Here is an 18,787-nt window from a genome sequence, read left to right as displayed (position 1 = left end):
ACGTTACTGAATAAGTACAAATTTGTAATAATAATAATAGTTTTTCACCTATTATATGTCACAAGTTTCCTCAGAAGATAGGATGAACTGCCAGCCTCTGCCAAGAATGTAGGGATGATACAGAATTTAGTCCATTGGGTTAAAAAAAAAAATTAAACACTGATTCAGCTGCCAAGCCCTTTAGTTTCTTCAAGTAATTTTTAACTCTTCTTGGGAACTGTGTCCTACATTTTATTCATCTGTTGCACAGAGCAATCAAACTAGAATTCTATAACACTGTATATTCCTGTAGTACCATACACTGACTCATTTAGTTTAACTAAAGATTTTGTTGAAACAAAGTGTAAGCGTGGGGTGTATTTTTTTATTTTTTTTTAAATACTCACGACTAGGATTGTAATCCCCCAAAAAGGCAAAGTTGTTTTTCAGTCCAACAAGGGTAACGACAATTCAGCTTTCTTCTTTTTCTTTGGAATAAGAGGGATAATGCTGCTCTCCCAAAGCCTTTATAGCTGATGTATAGTATAATCAGGAATTGCTGACTTAATATGATTTTGTAGCTGGTCATTAAACACAAAATAACATTTCTACAAAATATTTTAAAAGAAATGTCATTGGAAAAAATATGAGGGGGAGGGGTATTAAAATCTTCAAGTGGATTTAAAACCTAACCAGGGTTAATGCCATCCCTTTAAACTATTTACAAATGTATTTAATGTCAGGACTTGGAACTTAAAATACCTTCTGGTCAAAATTCAAGTAAAATTAAAACGTTAGAACTTGGCATATTCCTGCTTTTCTTATTCTAACAAGCAATTTAAGGCTTACTATAAATGTCAAAGGACATGGCAGTTTTTAGTTTATATTATCCACCTTGCGTTAACATGAAATATCACAGAAACTCAGCCACTTCCCTGCATCTTGGGCAATATGATGGTTGCCTTTGCAGAATCTTAAACCAGAGATTACCCAGCAGCTTACCGTGATGTGTCATGCTGGATTGGTGATGTAGCTGTGGTTACAAGCTCTTTTCTGCTGCCTGTCAGTACAGGAGATGTAGCTGCATCCTTTCTAGATCCTGACGCTGTCCCTGTGGAAAGGAGAAGAGGCAATCAAGCTGGGTATTAGAGGCTGGAAAGTTTTGGACAGCTCCTTCACTGTTTGCATTATTACATAAGGCCCAAAAGTTGTGGCACTCTTCAGGGTACTGTATATACAGTGAGACAGCAACCAAAGGATTTGTTACCAGCTGACAGGTGCTGTGCATAAAATACATTTTCAGGATCATGCTGAATGATATTTTCATAATATGCCATCCATTGCAGTCTGTACATTACTACCATGTTTCCAAAGTTTGACAGACTTGCATTGCCATCACGGCTTGGAATGTCCACCGTGCCAATTTTAGTTGAAAGCTCTCATGAGCTTCCACAAGAAGTTACATTTTCCTTGTCTTCTTTTTAAGTATAACCATGAGAATATATGAATCCAAAACCACAAAACTCTTGGTCTGTCCCTCTCTCCTTCCCTCCCAAAAAGGTAACAACATTGTGCACTTAGCTTACTACAATGCCTTTCATTAGAGCACCACTAACAATGATTAGCTCCCCACAGCACCCTTGTGAAGTTGGTAAGGATTACTGGTAAGGATTATTTCTAAATGGGTAAATTAAAGTTAAGTGAGTCTGCACAGAAAGTTGGTGGCAAAGCTAGGAATACATGACAGGCTATTGGACTAGATGGACCACTGGTCTAATCCTGTATGGCAATTCCTATACATTCTGACTGCAAGTGTCCCTGCTCTCAGCACTAAACACTGCCTAACCAAACATTAAATATGTGACAACCACCAAGTGTCAGCAAAAATTAGAAGCCTGACTATTAAGTATCACCATTGCACCTAAGTATTTTAGAGCTTTCTGAACAATGGGTAATATTACCTGTCATATGTGCTGAAATCATAATGAGAAATCAATGATGGAATTTCAGCTAATACTGAATTTTCATAGTTTTCTAGATGCCAGTGAGACTCAACATTATTTGAAAATGTTCTGAGGGTTCAAATATGCGCGCACACGCACGCGCACACACACACACACACACAAAGTCCTATCATAAGAAAAATTGTATTAGTGTTTTGGTGGTTGCTTAAAAAAAATAAAGTTCCTCCAGCTTCACTCTACTACACTGTGTGTTAGCACTGAGTGGTAAGAATCCCCAACTTAACAAACAGTTAATTACTGCTCAAAGAATTCTTAAAATTACCACGGCAATGCATGTTAACCAGGTGCCCCAGCAACTTGGGACCACCATCCATGGTAAAAGGTGCATCCACAAAAAAAGACTGAGGACCTCTTGCTTGCCCTTGTTGAATAAAACATGTTTAGAAACAGGTTCACAGAACAGTCTCTCTCTTCCTCTCTCTTATACCTTTCTATTCCATGAGGAAACAGGGCCTTCGCCACTGCCTTCCATCTTTGCTGGTCTCCTGCTGCAGAGTTGGTGTTTTCCAGTGTCGTTCTGATGGCTTTCACTTTTGCTTCTACTGTGTCTTCCCATGTTATCCTTCGTCTACCTCATCATTTCTTGTCCTGGGGGTTCCAGCTCAATATCTGTCTCTCCTCCATGTATGTCCTAGCCATCTCTATTTTCGTTCCATAATTTTCTGTCCTATCTGTTTCTGTTTCATCCTCCTCCAGAGTTCTTTGTGATTTCTTCTATCTGATATTAAGGATTTGTCTAAGGCAGCTATTTATGAAAACTTGGAGTTTAGATAGTAAGGTCTGTGACAGGGTCAGGCCAGATGGCTACAGGAGAGTGATAGAAGGCAGATATATTAGCCCCAGGTTAAGTAGGTCCCTTTTCCCTGGGTAAGGTAACCAGGGAAGGTTCCAGAACAATCAGGAACTTTCTGGAAACAATTAAGGCAGACAGGCTGATTAGAACTCCTGCAGCCAAACAAGAAGCTGCCAGAATCAATTAAGATAGGCAGGCTAATCAGGGCACCTGGGTTTCAAAAGGAGCTCACTTCAGTTTGTGGTGTGCGTGCGATGAGCTGGGAGCAAGAGGAGCAAGAAGAGCTGAGAGTGAGAAGGCGAACTACTGAAAGACTGAGAAGTACAAGCATTACCAGACATCAGGAGGAAGGTCCTGTGATGAGAATAAAGAAGGTGTTGGGAGGAGGCCATGGGGAAGTAGCCCAGGGAGTTGTAGCTATCACACAGCTGTTACAGGAGCCACTGTAGACAGCTGCAATCCACAGGACCCTGGGCTGGACCCCGGAGTAGAAGGGGGGCCCGGGTTCCCCCCATCCCTCCAACTCCCTACTTGATACCGGAAGAGTTGACCTGGACTGTGGGTTCCACCATAGGGGAAGGTCTCTGGCCTGTTCCCCCGATCCACTAGGTGGATCAGCAGAGACTGTGGGGATTGTTCTTGTTCCTTTTCCCCATGCTGGCCAGTGATGAGGCTAACTGAGTGAATGGCAGATTTGAGCCACGAAGGTGGCCAAACTGAAGGCTGCTGTGAACCTCTTAGGCGAGCAAATCCGCCAATAAGCGCAGGACCCACCAAGGCAGAGGAGGAACTTTGTCACAGGTCTTAATAAGCCTCCAAGTCTCAGCACCATATAGTAAGACTGACTTTACAATGGTGTTAAATATTCCAAGTTTAGTTTGGAGGGCAAGATTTCTATTTCTCTAGCTTGGCTTTAGAGCTGCAAAGGCATGTCTGGCTTTCACTATTCTGGCTTTAATGTCTCCAGCTGTTCCACCAAGATATGTCAAATATCTATTGCCAAGATATGTTAAATATCAAACCTCTTCTATGTCAGTCCCAGAAAGCATTATTAAGACCGCAGAACAGGGGCATAGAATGGACTTCCACAGAGAAGTTAGAGAACTCTGATTTTGCAGATGGCACCAAGAAGCTATCCCATACCCATAGAGACATACATGCTGAAACAAATGATCTCCAAGCCTATGCACAATTAGTAGAGTTGAATTTCAAACATGAGAAAACAAATCATGTGAATCAACAGACAACAAGAAAAACTTCACAGAATAGTGGCACAAGAGTATTAGATTTTGAGAAAACAACACTGAGGAAATAAAGAAACCCAATGAATGTGAGAAAAAGTATTAATATTTCAGCGTAGGAGAAGACTGAAGCATTTTATTCTCACTGCATAACAAGGCATAGTGATGCCTGTAGTCAAACAGTTACGAAATGATAAAGTACCCGCTCTTGACAATATTTCATCAGAACTGCTAAAGAATGGAAGCTTGGATTTAGTTCACTGGCTCCATAGTTCTCTTAAAAGTTTAGGAAACCTGCCACATTCCAGAATATTGGAAAAGGGGCTGCATCATTCCCTTTTTTAAAAAAGGAGAGCAATCAGCTTGCTCAAATTAAAGGGGAATATCACCGCTGTCAGTCCCAGAGAAGGTTTATGATCATTCTACTGAACTGACTGAAATACAGTCTCAACCCAGAAATGAGAGACAGACAACCAGAGTGGTTTCCATCCAGGTCGATTTACAATCCATGCTATATACGTTCTGTAGAACATTAGTGAAAAACGACTAGAGCGACAAAAGGAAGTTAACATTGCGTTTATAGACCTTTGCAGCTGCCTTTGACTCCAATCAATCAATCAGCCCTGTGGATACTGCTATGCCAGTTTGCAGTGCCTGAGGATTTAGTGTGCCTAGTGGAGGAACTGTATTGCGGTACACGTAGCTGTATGAGGTCAACGGTTGCATTACAAACTGGTTTTCAGTAAAATCAGGAGTACACCAAAGAATGAGTTCTCTCACCTACTTTATTTAATGTTGTAATAGACTGTCTGATGACAAAGCTGATAGAGGCCAAAGTTGAAGATGTGAGATTTACAGATTCATCTCAAGTATGCAGAAGACATTAACTTACTTGGAGAGACTACTGTCCAGCTACAGCTGGAAGAGCTGTGAAAAACTGCAGAATCTATGGGATTTAGATCAATGGTGATAAAACCAAAGCTATACATACCTCCTATAAAATGGAAACCAGTGACCTGCCAGCACTGCATGTAGATGGCAAGGACGCTGAATGGCTGAATAGTTTTATCTATCTGGGTCGTTGGTTGACAGCAGGAGGGTTTATATCCAAAGAAAGTCACTTGGTGGATCAGTCTCATATCAATGGCATTTCAGCACTTCAAAGCACATCTGCTTGGGCTGTGGGATGTCTGTGTGACAACTAAGATACAAGCATTCAACGAGCGAGTGATAATGACTGTTATATGGGGCAGAAACATGGCCATTAAAAACAGCTGAGGAGAGGAAACTAAACAGATTTCAGTGTAAGAAATTATGATGTATTCTTAACATTTGTTGGTTTGACTTTGTCACAAACAAAGATGTTCAGACAATCCTGTCAAGTTACAGCCTTGCACCAGCTGAGAACAAGATGACCGCAATGGCGGAGTCATGTCCAATGAACAGAAGATGATACGGTTTTACAGAAGGCTTATAGAGCTGAGGTCAAAGTGAAGCGAAGCATGCGGCTGACCATGAATGAGGTTGGAAAATGCAGTTTTCAGGGATTTAAGAAGCCTACATCCTTCCATATAGACTCTTGCCGAAGGAAGAAAGCTTGCACGGGACTGCTAAAGGTGGAAGTCCATTCTACAAACCACCGTGACTACATCATAGCCATGTGAATCTGTTGCCGCTGCTGCATTCAAGGCAAGTTAGACTAACTGCACTAAAAAGAAAAATACAGAGAACCAAAGGTCATCAATACAGCTTCACGAGGGCCTGCTGAAAGATCTGAGTGTAAAAATATTAACAGATCTAGAAATAGAGAACACGTCTGCGAATTAAATGTGAATATACTGAGTCAGGGCTTGTAGCGATAAGACAGGGCAGCAAAGAAAAAGACAGTTACCTTTTTGTAACTGTTGTTCATTGAGATGTGTTGCTCATGTCCATGCCATTGTAGGTGTGTGTGCGCTCGTGCACTGGTGCTGGAAGTTTTCCCCTCAGTGGTATCTGTAGGGGACCGGCTCTGGCGCCCTCTGGAGTGGTACGTCTATGCACCGGTATAAGGGGCACTGCCGGCTCCCCCCACCCTCAGTTCCTTCTTGCCGGAAACTCCAACAGTGGGGAAGGAGGGCGGGTCTTGGAATGGACATGAGTAACACATCTCGAAGAACAGCAGTTATGAACAGGTAACTGTCTTTTCTTCTTCGAGTGCTTGTTCATGTCCATTCCATTGTAGGTGACTCTGAAGCAGTACCATGGGAGGCGGGTAGGAGTTCATGGATTTGTTGATTGCAACACAGCTCTGATGAAGCCAGCGTCATCTCTGGCCTGCTGAGTGATGGCATAATGCGTCGTGAACGTATGTACCGAAGACCGTGTCGTGGCCCTGCAGTTACCCTGGATAGGGACGTGCTCCGGGAAGGCAGCCAAAGATGCCTGCGCCCTAGTTGAGTGAGCCTTCACTATCGGTAGAGGCACAGCCTGCGCCAACTCATAACAAGTGCGGATGCAGGTGGTGATCCAATTCAAAATCCTCTGAGAAGACTCCAGAAGGCTCTTCATCCTGTCAGCGACTGCAATAAAGAGCTAGGTCGATCTATGGAAGGGCTTGGTGCGCTCCAGGTAGAATGTCAGGGCGTGCCAGAAATCCAGAGTATGCAGCCGCCTTTCCTCATTGGGCCAGTGCAGCTTAGGACAGAACACTGGGAGGAAGATATCCTGGTTAACATAGAAATGCGACACCACATTACGCAGGAAAGCTGGATAGGGCCGCAGCTGGACCTTGTCTTTGTAGAACAGCACGTATGGTGGCTCCGATGTGAGGGCTCCGATGTGAGGGTTTTGATCTCAGATATATGCCTCGCTGAGGTAAGTGCAACCTTCCACAACAAATGAGAAAGGGAACAAGAAGCCATGGGCTCCAAGGGGAAACCCGTTAGCCTGGAGAGGACTGGGATGAGGACCCATTGTTAGACCCGCAATAGAGGTTTTCCTATGGGATGGGGAGCAGGCAGTGTTGGTATATAATACTTTAAATGTTCTTTATTGATTACAAAACAAACTTATTTACTTTACATTTACACCCCAAACATACTATACCAGAGTCCAAAGTTCAGAACAGTCCCGATAGCCAGCCGAGATTTCTTTTGATCATAAGATTATAAAATGGGTGGGGGTTGGGGGGGGAGAGGGTGAAAACCACATCTATAGCCACACAGGGCTTTGGATTAATAAATGACTTCGATTTGCAGAAGTCAGAGGTAACCATTTATAGTTCATTTTGTTGCATCATCGGTTTTTTGCCTTTGTTTACTAGGCCTTTTACTGACTCAATTTTAAAGAGACAATTCTGGGTGGGCCGCCATAATCCAAGGCATGCCATTTCCTCCAGTTGTTATAAAATTTTATATTACTCCAGCTGGTGGTGTTTCCTTTTCTGCTGATTTTCCTTATTTTTCTCAGTACATAAGATTGTTTTTGGACAAATAGTTCTAATAGTCCTTGATCTTAAGTTCTTTCTTTGGTTGCCAACTTGCAACGCACATATTTATGTCAAACATGTGTCATTCATACCAGGCCTCAAGGACCTATAACATATTACATGGATATATTAATATATATATCCCAACATTCCCCCTCTTGATACAATAATTAATGGCATTAATCATGTATTACTTTATAATTTTGCAAGCAATTTAATTTTATATATTACTTGCTCCAAAACTTCTTGCTTTTTTATTTGGCAGTATAAACATAGCATAATAAAGGTTAACAAAATTATTCATGCAAATAATATTACAATAGGATGTAGCATAAAATATAGAAGAACTATGAAACTAGGAGACCATTCTTTAAAAATATAATAACAATGAGAAATTGCCCCCCAAAATTTAAATTTTAATATTTGGCCATTGTGGATTAAAATGTTTATTTTTTCTGTTTGTTTGTTTTTTTATTTTGTCCCATAAATAGTCAAATGTATTTTTTTTATTTATACCTTTATTCTAGAGGTGCTTTATATATATATATATATATATATATATATATATATATATATATATATATATATATATATATATATATATATATATACACATATACATACACACACACCCCCCTAAATTTTTTCAAATATTAAAAAAACATAAAAGCCAAAAACCATATTTATGCCCTTTTTGAATTATAAGGATTCTTAACATTGAAGCCATGGCCATTATTCCATAGGAATAATGTCCGATGCTTCCGGCTGTATTATTTTAAATACTTACACTAACTGTTTTTATCTTCACTTGAGCTCCGGCATTATTTTTTTCTTTCTAAAATATAATGCACTCAACACAATTTTTTACTACCCCACTCTCTACCTGTTTTCTTTTATTCTTTGCGTTTTTTTGATTATTTATTAGTACGTTTTCCATTGTACTTATTAATATCTACTTCCCTTAATTTCAAATACCTCCAAGCAATATTTCGAATTACATTTACTTTTTTCTGGGGTTTATTTTGATTATTCCACCCTCTACTTCCTTGGAGCGGGGTGTTTTGTCCTTTACCACAGCCTTTTTTTTTTTTTTTTAAACAGTATTCTGATTTATAAGCACTTTCATTTGAATATGCTATTGCTTTAATAAAAGATACTTTGGGTTTTAATTCTTTTACCTGGCTTTCCCCTTGTATTATTTGTTGGCATACTATCCAGTGCTCCAGTGCATCCATAACAGTTAACTTCTCATCCTGGGCTGCTTGGTTTACCAAATTAGTAGATATTGCTCATACATTTTTGTTCAATCCTTAAAACACATTATTTCAAAATTCCATCTGATTCAAATCAACTGCCATCAAAGAATTAGCTGTGACATGTCTGGCGACCTTCGCCCTGGGATTAGTCACCAGTTGTATTTTTTCAGCCAATAATTTTAATGTTATTTTTTTTAACAGGTAATTTCTCGGTGAATTTTCAGGCTTTATGTAATCTGCCCTGGATAACACCTTTATGGGTCTTTGACCTCTCTCTTTTTCTAACAGCATAATAAATTGAGGTATTAGTTGGTGTGCTTCAGGCTGCCTGTCCAAAGCATTTTTCGCTCGATCTACTGCCTATCTAATCTCTCCAGCGGTAGCTGCCCTGATTAACCTATAAGATTTACTTATATTTAAATTTTCTGTTCCTCCTAACTCTGCCCACTGTACTAGCCATGTAGCTAAATTTTTTATATTTACTGGGCCTAATTACTTTACCATCAACTGTAAGTCTGACGAACTCGTAGGAATTATTTATGTTTGCTCTGACTGTATTTTCCCAGCTGCATTCTTAATGGTTGATCTTTTACTGCTACAGACTTTTCTGGCTTAGGCTTTCCCAGCCAGTTTCTTATTTTTTTTCTAAACTTAGTATAAAGTCCCTCTCAAGGTTGGTCAAATTCCCTTTTCTCCTGACCTCCTCACAGATCCTTTTCATACCAAATATTATTGGAATTCAAATTAAAAAAACCCACAATTTTTTTTGACACACAACTGCAACTTGCAGCTTCTGTATTTTTACTTTCTTTTTTAATGCTGCTATAGTTTTCTAGCACCAACTTGAGAAACGCTTCCAATCTCATCTTCCTTTTTCTTAGTTAAATTTTGAATTAACTGTTTCATTTTTATTACTTGATGGTCTAATTCATTTTTGTCTGCTTTAATCTTTTTTCAACCCATCATTCTTTTAAAAAAAAATTATTTTGCTTTCCCATTTGTTTTAACTGAGTTTGCATTATTTGCGCCTGCCTCACTTCCTGCTCCAAATTTTTCTGGCAAGTTTTAAAATTCTCTTTTAATGTTTGTAACTTTGCACAGACTTCCCCCTATATGCAATTGCCTTTTTTACAACTTGCCACTACAGCCATACTATGGCCGTTTGCTTTTTACTGAAATTAGGCTTGTACAGCTGTACATATTTCTTAAACATGTTTTTTAAGATATCAAATATTACATCTGGTTCCACTGCACCTTCCATTCAAGGGCATGTCCCAAATGCAATAATCTCCTTCTCTAACACAGAAGGGACTTTAACTTTAGTCCACCGGGGTGCCTCTTCCACCCCATACTTCTCTTCTTAAACAACGTTTTAAACATTATTATACCGAGTGTTTTTGTTATTTTTTCACACTTTTTTTTCTCACAAATTTTTTAAATAAGAAGTTACCAGTATTAGTCTTAAATAAGGACTCCCCCAACACTTTAAGACCCCGTCTCAAAATCTGGCACTCCTTAATATCTCTCCCCACTCCACATTCTCCACCACATGTTAGACCTGCAATAGAGGTCTCCCTACGGGATGGGGAGCTGGCAGATACCGGACACAGCATTGGTATATAATACTCTAAATACCCTTTATTCATTACAAAAGAAACGTAGGAACCATCTGTGACTGTAGAATATCAATACGTGAAAGTAAGCGTCTTTCAAATCAAGGGCAGCATACTAGTTTCCCGGATCCAGGGAAGGAATGATGGAGGCCAGGGAGACCATGCAAAACTTCAACTTCTTGAGGTTCCTCAGGTCAAGGACAGGCTGTAGACCCCCTCTGGCCTTAAAAAATAACGGGAATAAAACCCTTTGCCCCTTAAATGCAGCGGGACTTCCTCCATGGCTCCCACCCGCAGAAGGCCTTGGACCTCCTGAGCGAGCAGATTCTCATGAGAAGGGTACCTGAAGAGGGATGGGGAGAGGGGTGAGGGGATAGAAATAAACTGTAGGGTATATCCCTGATATTGTGCTGAGGACCCACTGGTCCGATGCTACAGAGGCCCAGGCACGGAGGAAGAGGGACAGGTGGTTGGAAAATAACAGGAGAGCAGGATCCAGGACACAAGCTGGAAGGTTGCCCTCGAGCGCACCCTCAAAATGTCTGCTTCCCATTCGGTTGGTTACGGGTGGAGCTCGAGTGAGCAGAGGATGCCGGCTGGTGGCCTTGCCGGCGCTTATTGCCCTTGCCCTTCTTATGGACGGGCTCTGGCCGGGGTTGGCTCCCAAACCTATGGGTCTGTTGCAACTTAAACCGCTTCTCTGCCGGCCCCGGCATGTACAAGCCCAGGGTAAGCAAGGTAGCCCTAGAGTCTTTCAGGCCTGGCCATTTACTGTCTGTTTGCTCGGAGAACAGTGCCAGGCCATTGAACGGGAGGTCCTGAATGGACAGTTGAACCTCAGTCAAAAGGCCTGATGACAGCAACCAGGACGCTCACCTCATCAAAATGGCAGAGGCCATGGTTCAGGCTGCAGAGTCTGCCACATCTGAGGCCACTTGGAAGGGGGCCCTAGCCACCAACCTGCCCTCATTGAGGATAACCAAGAATTCCTTCCTGGGTTCCTCTGGCAGCAAGTCTGACAATTTGGCCATGGACTGCCAGATATTAAAATTATAGCAGCCAAGCAAGGCCTGATGGTTGGCCACTCTCAGCTGGAGGCTGGACATAGTATACATTTTTCTACCAAAGAGATGGAGCCTCTTTGCCTCCTTGTTGTTAGGCGTCAATCCCGGTTGGCCCTGTCTGTTGTGCTCATTGGCTGCTGATACAAGCAGGGAGCTTGAGGCAGGATGGGTATGAAGATACTCATACCCCTTAGAGGGGACGTAGTATTTTCGCTCTGCCTGCTTGGAGATTGGGGGCAGGGAGGAAGGTGTCTGCCACAGGACCTTAGCGATTTTCACCACTCCCTCATGCACTGACAATGCCACCCTGGCAGGGGTTGCCACACTCAGGACATCAAACAGGAAGTCCAAGGGCTCTGCCAGCTCCTTGGCTTCCGGCCCCAGGTTTGAGGCGACCCTCTTCAAGAGCTCCTGGTGACCCTTCGCATCGTCCCGGGGAACTCGGTGAGAGGGCCCCGCTTCTGCCTCATCAGGCGAAGATGATGATGAGGCAGGTACAGGTGGGTCTACCAACTCTGCCGCTTCTGCCATGGGACCCTCAGCCAAGGATGGCTGATCCTGGGGAACCTGCTCTGACTTCGCGGCCGAGTCAGGGGGCAGGCGGGAGACTGTCACTGACCATTTGTCGGATGCCCCCGAGGCCAACCTATGCCCCTGCGATAGTTGGGGAAATCCCCAGGGGTTCCAGAGTTGCCAAGGGGCAGGCCATTGGCATTGGGGCCAAGCTGCCACTGGTGGCCCAGCAGGGAATTCCGGTGCCCCTGATGGGTGGCCCTTGCCCGCGGGCAGGATCTCCTCCTTGCTGTTGGGGACGTGTCTAGGGAACCAGGACTGTGCCGAGGCCATCTGTATATCCAGATTCTGTCAGCTCTGGCCCCGGTCCTCTGTTGAGGATCTGTACAAGGGTGGTGGCTCTCGGTGCCGCGATCCTGGTGACTGCTGGCAGCGTTTGGTGGATTGGCAACAGTACCCCAGCGATCGACGCTTTAAGCTCAGCGAGCAATGCTGCTCCATCGAGTGGGAGCGGGAATGTGAGCGAGTAGACCGCTGTGTTGAAGACCATACCGGTGAGCCATACCAGCGGTCTGGCGACGGGACTCCGGGGACCGGCCTTTCGACCCTTCAGAGCAGTGCCGTGAGCTGGGAGAGCGGCTCGTGCACTCCCAGGACCGAGGCTGTGGGGCCTCAAGTCTGAAGAATGCTGCCTGGAGTCCGGGGACTGATGCCAGGAACTCTGGCAGGAAAGTCGACCCGCGTCCGGGTGCTGCGTCCGAGTGCTGATGGACCACCCTCTGCAGCAAGGAATGGTTCCACACTGATGGGGACTGTTGAAAGGGTCCCAAGTCAGGTTAATCCCTGGGATAGAGCACCTCCGTGGCCAGCGCTGGCAGGGACAGAATGTCCTTCGTGAGCTGAAAGGCCTCCGGCGTGGATGGCACTTCTAGGTGCCGAGTGCCTCTGCCGTTCTCCGGGGTGGCGAGCGGGAGTTGGCTCCAGTCTGAGGCCGGTGCTGCCGGCGCGCTCTGCAACGAGACCGTGGTGCTAGGAGGTCTGAAGCTCTTGCTAATGCAACACTTGTCACTGTGGGTTTCCCCAGAGCACTTCAAACAGCATCTATGGGGATCACTGACTGGCATGGGTTTCTTGCCACAGACACAAAGTTTAAAGCCCAGGGACCGGGGCATGCCCCATCCCTAGGCTAAGTCCCGCTCGGGACTAACAAACTAACACTAAGTCTACACTAAGGAACTATAAAACTAACAAATTTCTAACAACTATATACAGAAAGTTCACAACTAGGCACAGTTGAGAGGAGTCAGCTTGCCAAGGCAAGGAGACATTCCAGCACCGTCATTGCCGGTAAGAAAAAACTAAGGGTGGGGGGAGCCGGCAGAATGCTTTACACTGCAACATACGCATACCACTCCAGAGGGCGCCAGAGCTGGCCCCCTACGGATACCACTGAGGGAAAAACGTCGGGCACCAGAGCACGGGGTGAGCACACACGCCTACAATGGAATGGACATGAGCAAGCACTCGAAGAAGAACCTGAATAAATGAATATACATGTGAGCTAGAAGGATATTGTAAATATACTGTGAGAAAAGCAACACAGGTCTGTTGAGGTAAAGGGATCTCTAGAAAGAAAGTAGGCCCCTTAATAAATGAGGAGAGATTAAAATGATGATTCTAAAATGGCTGTGCTACTGAACATTTTAAAATCCATTCTAGTAGGTAAAATAAAGAAAAGACATATTGAAAACTAGAAACTAATGAAGACCTTGTTCGTATACAATACTTGTTGATAAAAGGCTGATAAAGGGAGGTCTTAGAAAAAATTAAAACATACAAATCCATAGGTCTGAAGTACATACAGTCCAGGGCAAAAGGGAATTACCTAATGAACTTTTGAAACTACTGGTAATTATTTATGAAGAGCCATGGAGAACTGAGGTGGTCCTGAAAGACAGCACTTTAATTACAATTGCAGGTTTGTAAATACCTCAAGGATGGAGAAAGAATAGAGAGGCAATAGTTATGGGAAGGAAGTATTCAGCCTGGAAAATGAAAGCTAATACATATGGGTGGGGAAGAGAATAATTAAAAAACAGATAGTGGGATGAAGGTACGTAGACCTAAGGAACGATAGCAGACAATAAACTAGACATAAGCTTGCAAGCTGACATGCAGCCCAAAAGAACCAATATGATTCAGGGCCACACATGCACAAGTTATAGCTGTCCTTTAAATGGTACAAGAAGTAATGGAATGAAAGTGAGCAATGGGAAATTTAGGCTGATAATCAGGAAATAAATCCTTAAGAATGGGATCATACTAATATTCATAATAGTTCACATTTATCTAACACTTTACATCTTCAAAGTGCTTTGCAAATACGAACTAATTAATTTATTAGCCTTCCCTTAGGTGAAATGAAACTTTCAACTCCCGAATCTCTAAAAAGCGAAGTTTGAAAAACCACTGGAAAAAACACAGTAGGGAACAATTTGCCCCGGCTGAAAGTATGGATTAGATGCCCTATATGGACTTTTTCATCTCTAGTTTTTACCATTCTTATATAGAAGGGAAAGGGCTGTGCATGCCATACAATATTACATGGAAGTCCTAGCTGGGATGATTTAGTTGGGGTTGGTCCTGCTTTCAGCAGGGGGTTGGACTAGATGACCTCTTGAGGTCTCTTCTACCCCTGATATTCTTTGATTCTATGAAAGCCAGATTCACTACAGTGACATATCACCAGCTGTTTCCTTTGTCTAAACACAGAGAGATCTATATACCTACGAAAAAGGCAAAAAGCGAGACTTAAAAATGGTTAGATAAGTGAAGTGGCCAACCTAACAGAGGAGAACCTAACGGACAGCTTTGTTTTCTGGCCTAAAGGCAAGAATATTTAGAAGAGTGATTTTTGCAGTCCAATGCCTCTTAACTAGGCAAGCTGTTTGGATTTTAGTATGTACTGACATAGCTGCTGGTGACACCAACATACACTATTGACTGTTGGAAAGACACACAACTGGAGGATTGCCTTGTCTGTTTGAAGTCGAGGAATATTCTTGCTGCTAGAGCTAAAGAAGTTCTGTGAAAGGGCTCACAAACACGTATTGTATTGAAATACTGAAGGAAAAATTAAGCAACATCAACAGAAATCACTGACTACAGGAGAAAAATAACAAGGAAGTAATAAGTCAGTAACTGTACATCCAGACCCAGCTCACTCAGTAGCTTTTCCCAAGAGTTACGGAAGGACCTAAGATTCGGTGATGCAACCAAGTAAAAGCAGCCATGCTCTCCATCCTAAACACATCGCAGGGAGAAGGGAAGCTAGGTAATTTAGGAAGGTTACTCTCCGCTTTAGCTGAGGCCTCCAAACACAGTACAGTTTATAATGTTAATGGTTAATGAGAGTAGTAAGGTCATTCTGATATGATCTTGCAGAAGCTAGATGTTCAGAGGGGAAACAATCTGAATACACCCTGGGGTTTTGCCACTGACAGAGGAAAAAGAGAAGGGGCCTTTTCAACAGACACCAAATGGAGCAGATTGCTTGGGTTCACTCGTTTCTCGTTTTAGCCTCACTCAAACAAAAGTCTGAGGAATTTAACAATGAAGAGAGTAGTTATCAGTGGTTCAGTCAAGCTGGAAGGGCATATCAAGTGGAGTCCTGCAGGAATCAGTTCTGGGTCCGGTTCTGGTCAGTATCTTCATCAATGGTTGAGATAATGGCATAGAGACAATACCAAGCTGGGAGAGGTTGCAAGTGCTTTGGAGGATAGGATTAAAACTCAAAATGATCTGAACAAACTGAAGAAATGGTCTGAAGTAAATAGGAGGAAATTCAATAAGGACAAATGCGAAGTATTCCATTTAGGAAGGAACAATCAGTTGCACATGTACAAAATGGGAAATGACTGCCTAGGAAAGGGATCTGGGGGTCATAGTGGATCACAAGCTAAATATGAGTCAACAGTGTAACACTGTTGCAAAAAAAAAAAGAAAAAAGAAAAAAAAAAGCAAACATCATTCTGGGCTGTATTAGCAGGAGTGTTGTAAGCAAGACACAAGCAGCAAGACACAACTCCGCACTGATTAGGCCTTGACTGGAGTATTGTGTCCAGTTCTGGGCGCCACATTTCAGGAAAGATGTGGACAAATTGGAGAAAGTCCAGAGAAGAGCAACAAAAATGATTCCATGTCTAGAAAACATGACCTATAAGGGAACATTGAAAAAATTGGGTTGGTTTAGTCTGGCTAAGAGAAGACTGAGGGGGAACCTGATAACGGTTTTCAAGTACAAGGAGGAGGGAGTAAATTGTTCTCCTTAATCGCTGAGAATAGGACAAGAAGAAATGGTCTTAAATTATAGCAAGGTGGTGTAAGTTGGATATTAGGAAAAACTTCCTAACTGTGAGGGTGGTTAAGTACTGGAATAAACTGCCTAGGGAGGTTGTGGAATCTCCATCATTGGAGATTTTTGAAAGCAGGTTAGACAAACACCTGTCAGGGATGGTCTAGAGTGCAGGAGACTGGACTAAATGACCTCTCGAGGTCCCTTTCAGTCCTACAATTCTATGATTCTAAGACTAGGGGCACATCTACATTACTGCTTAAGTGGATCTAACTTATGTCACTCAGGGGTGTGAAAAAGACACCCCCTGAGCAACACACGTTACAGCAACCTACGCGCAGTCCACACTGGCACTGTGTCAGCTGCATATGCTCTCCTGCCGACAGAGCTGCCACCTCTTGTGGAGGTGGAGTAATTATGCCGACGGGAGAGTGCTCTCCCATCAGCACACAGCGTCTTAATCAGATACGCTGCAGGCTGCGCCGATATAGCGCTTCTAGTGTAGACCTGCCGGAAGACTGCTCTGGAAACTGATGCGACAGTTATATGTGGGAGTGGAAATACTATCAGGATGATGTGCAAGGTCTCCAGATATATTCTGTGGACCCAGGTGTGAAGGGCACATGCATGGTGATCATTACTACTAATTACAACAGAGCCCAAAAGCCCCAGCCAGGATTGAGACTCCACTGTGCTAGTGATGTACCAGACAAACAGCCCCTGTCCCAAAGAATTTACAGTCCAAACGGACAACACAGACAAAAGTGGGGAGAAAATTAGTACAAGTTTTAAAATTTACCAGTTAAAAAGTTGCCACATGAATGTGGTTCTGTGTTCACTAACCAAGCCTGGATATTTTGTGGTGCATAACACCACACACAAATATGTAGTTCTTAGAACAATCAAATCTCATGCCTCAGGATGTCATCTGATTGTTTTCTTTCCCCATCCCCAGAGAGCACTGTTCAGCTGGCTAAGGGCACTGCAGCAGGAGATCAAGAGTTTGCCTTCCATTGAAGCATAAGGTACTGGCCACGGCCCAGAAAAGATTCCAGACTTGATGGACTGAAGGTCTGAGCCTGCACGGCAAATCCCATATTCCAATAGGGGACTATGTCTGGAAGAAATATCTATATCTTTGGTTTTATTTTTGCTTAGAAATATGTTATCTGTCCCTAATGAAAGACTAAAATCTGAGCAAAGGAAGTCAGTGTATGCCACGTGACCAGTTCAGTTACAGCTGGCATGAACTAGTGGTGGTGAGCATGGAGGGAGACAAGAACCTTGTAGATTCCATACACGAATGTAATTAGAAAATGGAGCTTAAGTGCGTGTGTGTTAAAGGAGCCCAAACATGTAACAGAGGGATGCCAATTAAAAAGGTACTAAAAACAGAAGACTTCAACTTCAGTGATTAGTGCTCGGTAATTTGCCTTGTGATAAACAAGCTATCCAACTCAGTAAATAGACCCACGGTTGTTCTACAGTCTGAAAGCTCTTTTCTTAACTTTTTCTGGTGCCTCAATAAAAACGCCAAAGCAGTAAGTCAAACTTTGCCATGCACCTCCATGTCCTAGGTGCCAGCATCTCCATGAGACATTTGCTCAAAAGGAGGGTGTGGGGGCAGATAACTTCTTCAACTGCCAGGCCAGCAGAGACAGCATGTAATTTTACTAACTGAAGCAGAATGAGAGGGATGAGGGGAGAAGCCAGGATTTTTTGGAGGCATGTGGATAGGAAGATAATTCCTGGGAATACCCTTATCCAAGAGGAAAAAAACCCTCCAAATAATGTGAAAAAATCTCAATTTCACCACTGCGGTACTTCTAGAACAAAAGAAAAGAACGAATGATGGTTAAAAATAAATAAAAAGGAAAACCATCAGTGAAAATTGCTCCTGAAACTTTGCAGAATTGTTATGGCTTTCTCTTGCTTAAATTGATTGGTGTAGCGATGTTATAAAATGACTATTAGGATTCATTGTGCACAACAGAAAGTGCTGAAATGTCAGCCGACTATACAGCAAAAGTAATGGGTCCTGAACCCCGGTTAGTCAAAAATGATTTTGTTTCAAATTAGAAATTGATTTTTTTGGACACAAGCCCTTTATAGGCTTCCAACTTTTGTAGCTGTGCCTTGGAAGAGATTAACCTCAGCCACTGTTTGGGTCCAGTCTGATGATACCCTTTCAAAAGTTTCTTCACATGGTCTGCTTTTTAATGTTGGTACGGTCTTAACCAATAATACAAGCTATTTGTTCCTTTGAGAACTGCACCACGTTTTTTCTCATTTTGCCTTTTTTTTAAGATTATTATTATTTTTATGCTGACACAAACTGGTTGACAAGTTCCAAAAAAAAAAAAAAAAAGCCAGCTCATAATTGAACGAAAGATTGTGTTAGGCTCTGCAGCGAAACCGCCAAACTGCTTCTATTCCCCACCCCCCTTCCTTCCCAAGAAAGACAGCTTTCTCCACATCGTA

General features: G+C 42.8%; 1 protein-coding gene across 4 annotated transcripts in view; it reads right to left on the bottom strand.

Moving 5' to 3' along the window:
* KIAA1328 (KIAA1328 ortholog) overlaps positions 1 to 18,787 on the bottom strand; it is a 269,075-nt gene that overhangs the window by 38,144 nt on the left and 212,144 nt on the right. For all 4 annotated transcript variants that reach the window (XM_074952292.1, XM_074952291.1, XM_074952290.1 and 1 more), the window contains one exon: positions 982 to 1,090. In XM_074952292.1, coding sequence (XP_074808393.1) covers positions 982 to 1,090 — 109 coding nt within the window. The remainder of the gene's footprint in view (positions 1 to 981; positions 1,091 to 18,787) is intronic.

The sequence above is a fragment of the Natator depressus genome, chromosome 5 (genome assembly GCF_965152275.1).
Source record: "Natator depressus isolate rNatDep1 chromosome 5, rNatDep2.hap1, whole genome shotgun sequence".
NCBI classification, from domain to species: domain Eukaryota; kingdom Metazoa; phylum Chordata; order Testudines; family Cheloniidae; genus Natator; species Natator depressus.
The sequence above is the reverse complement of the archived record's forward strand: the minus strand, read 5'-3'. Positions and strand labels throughout refer to the sequence as shown.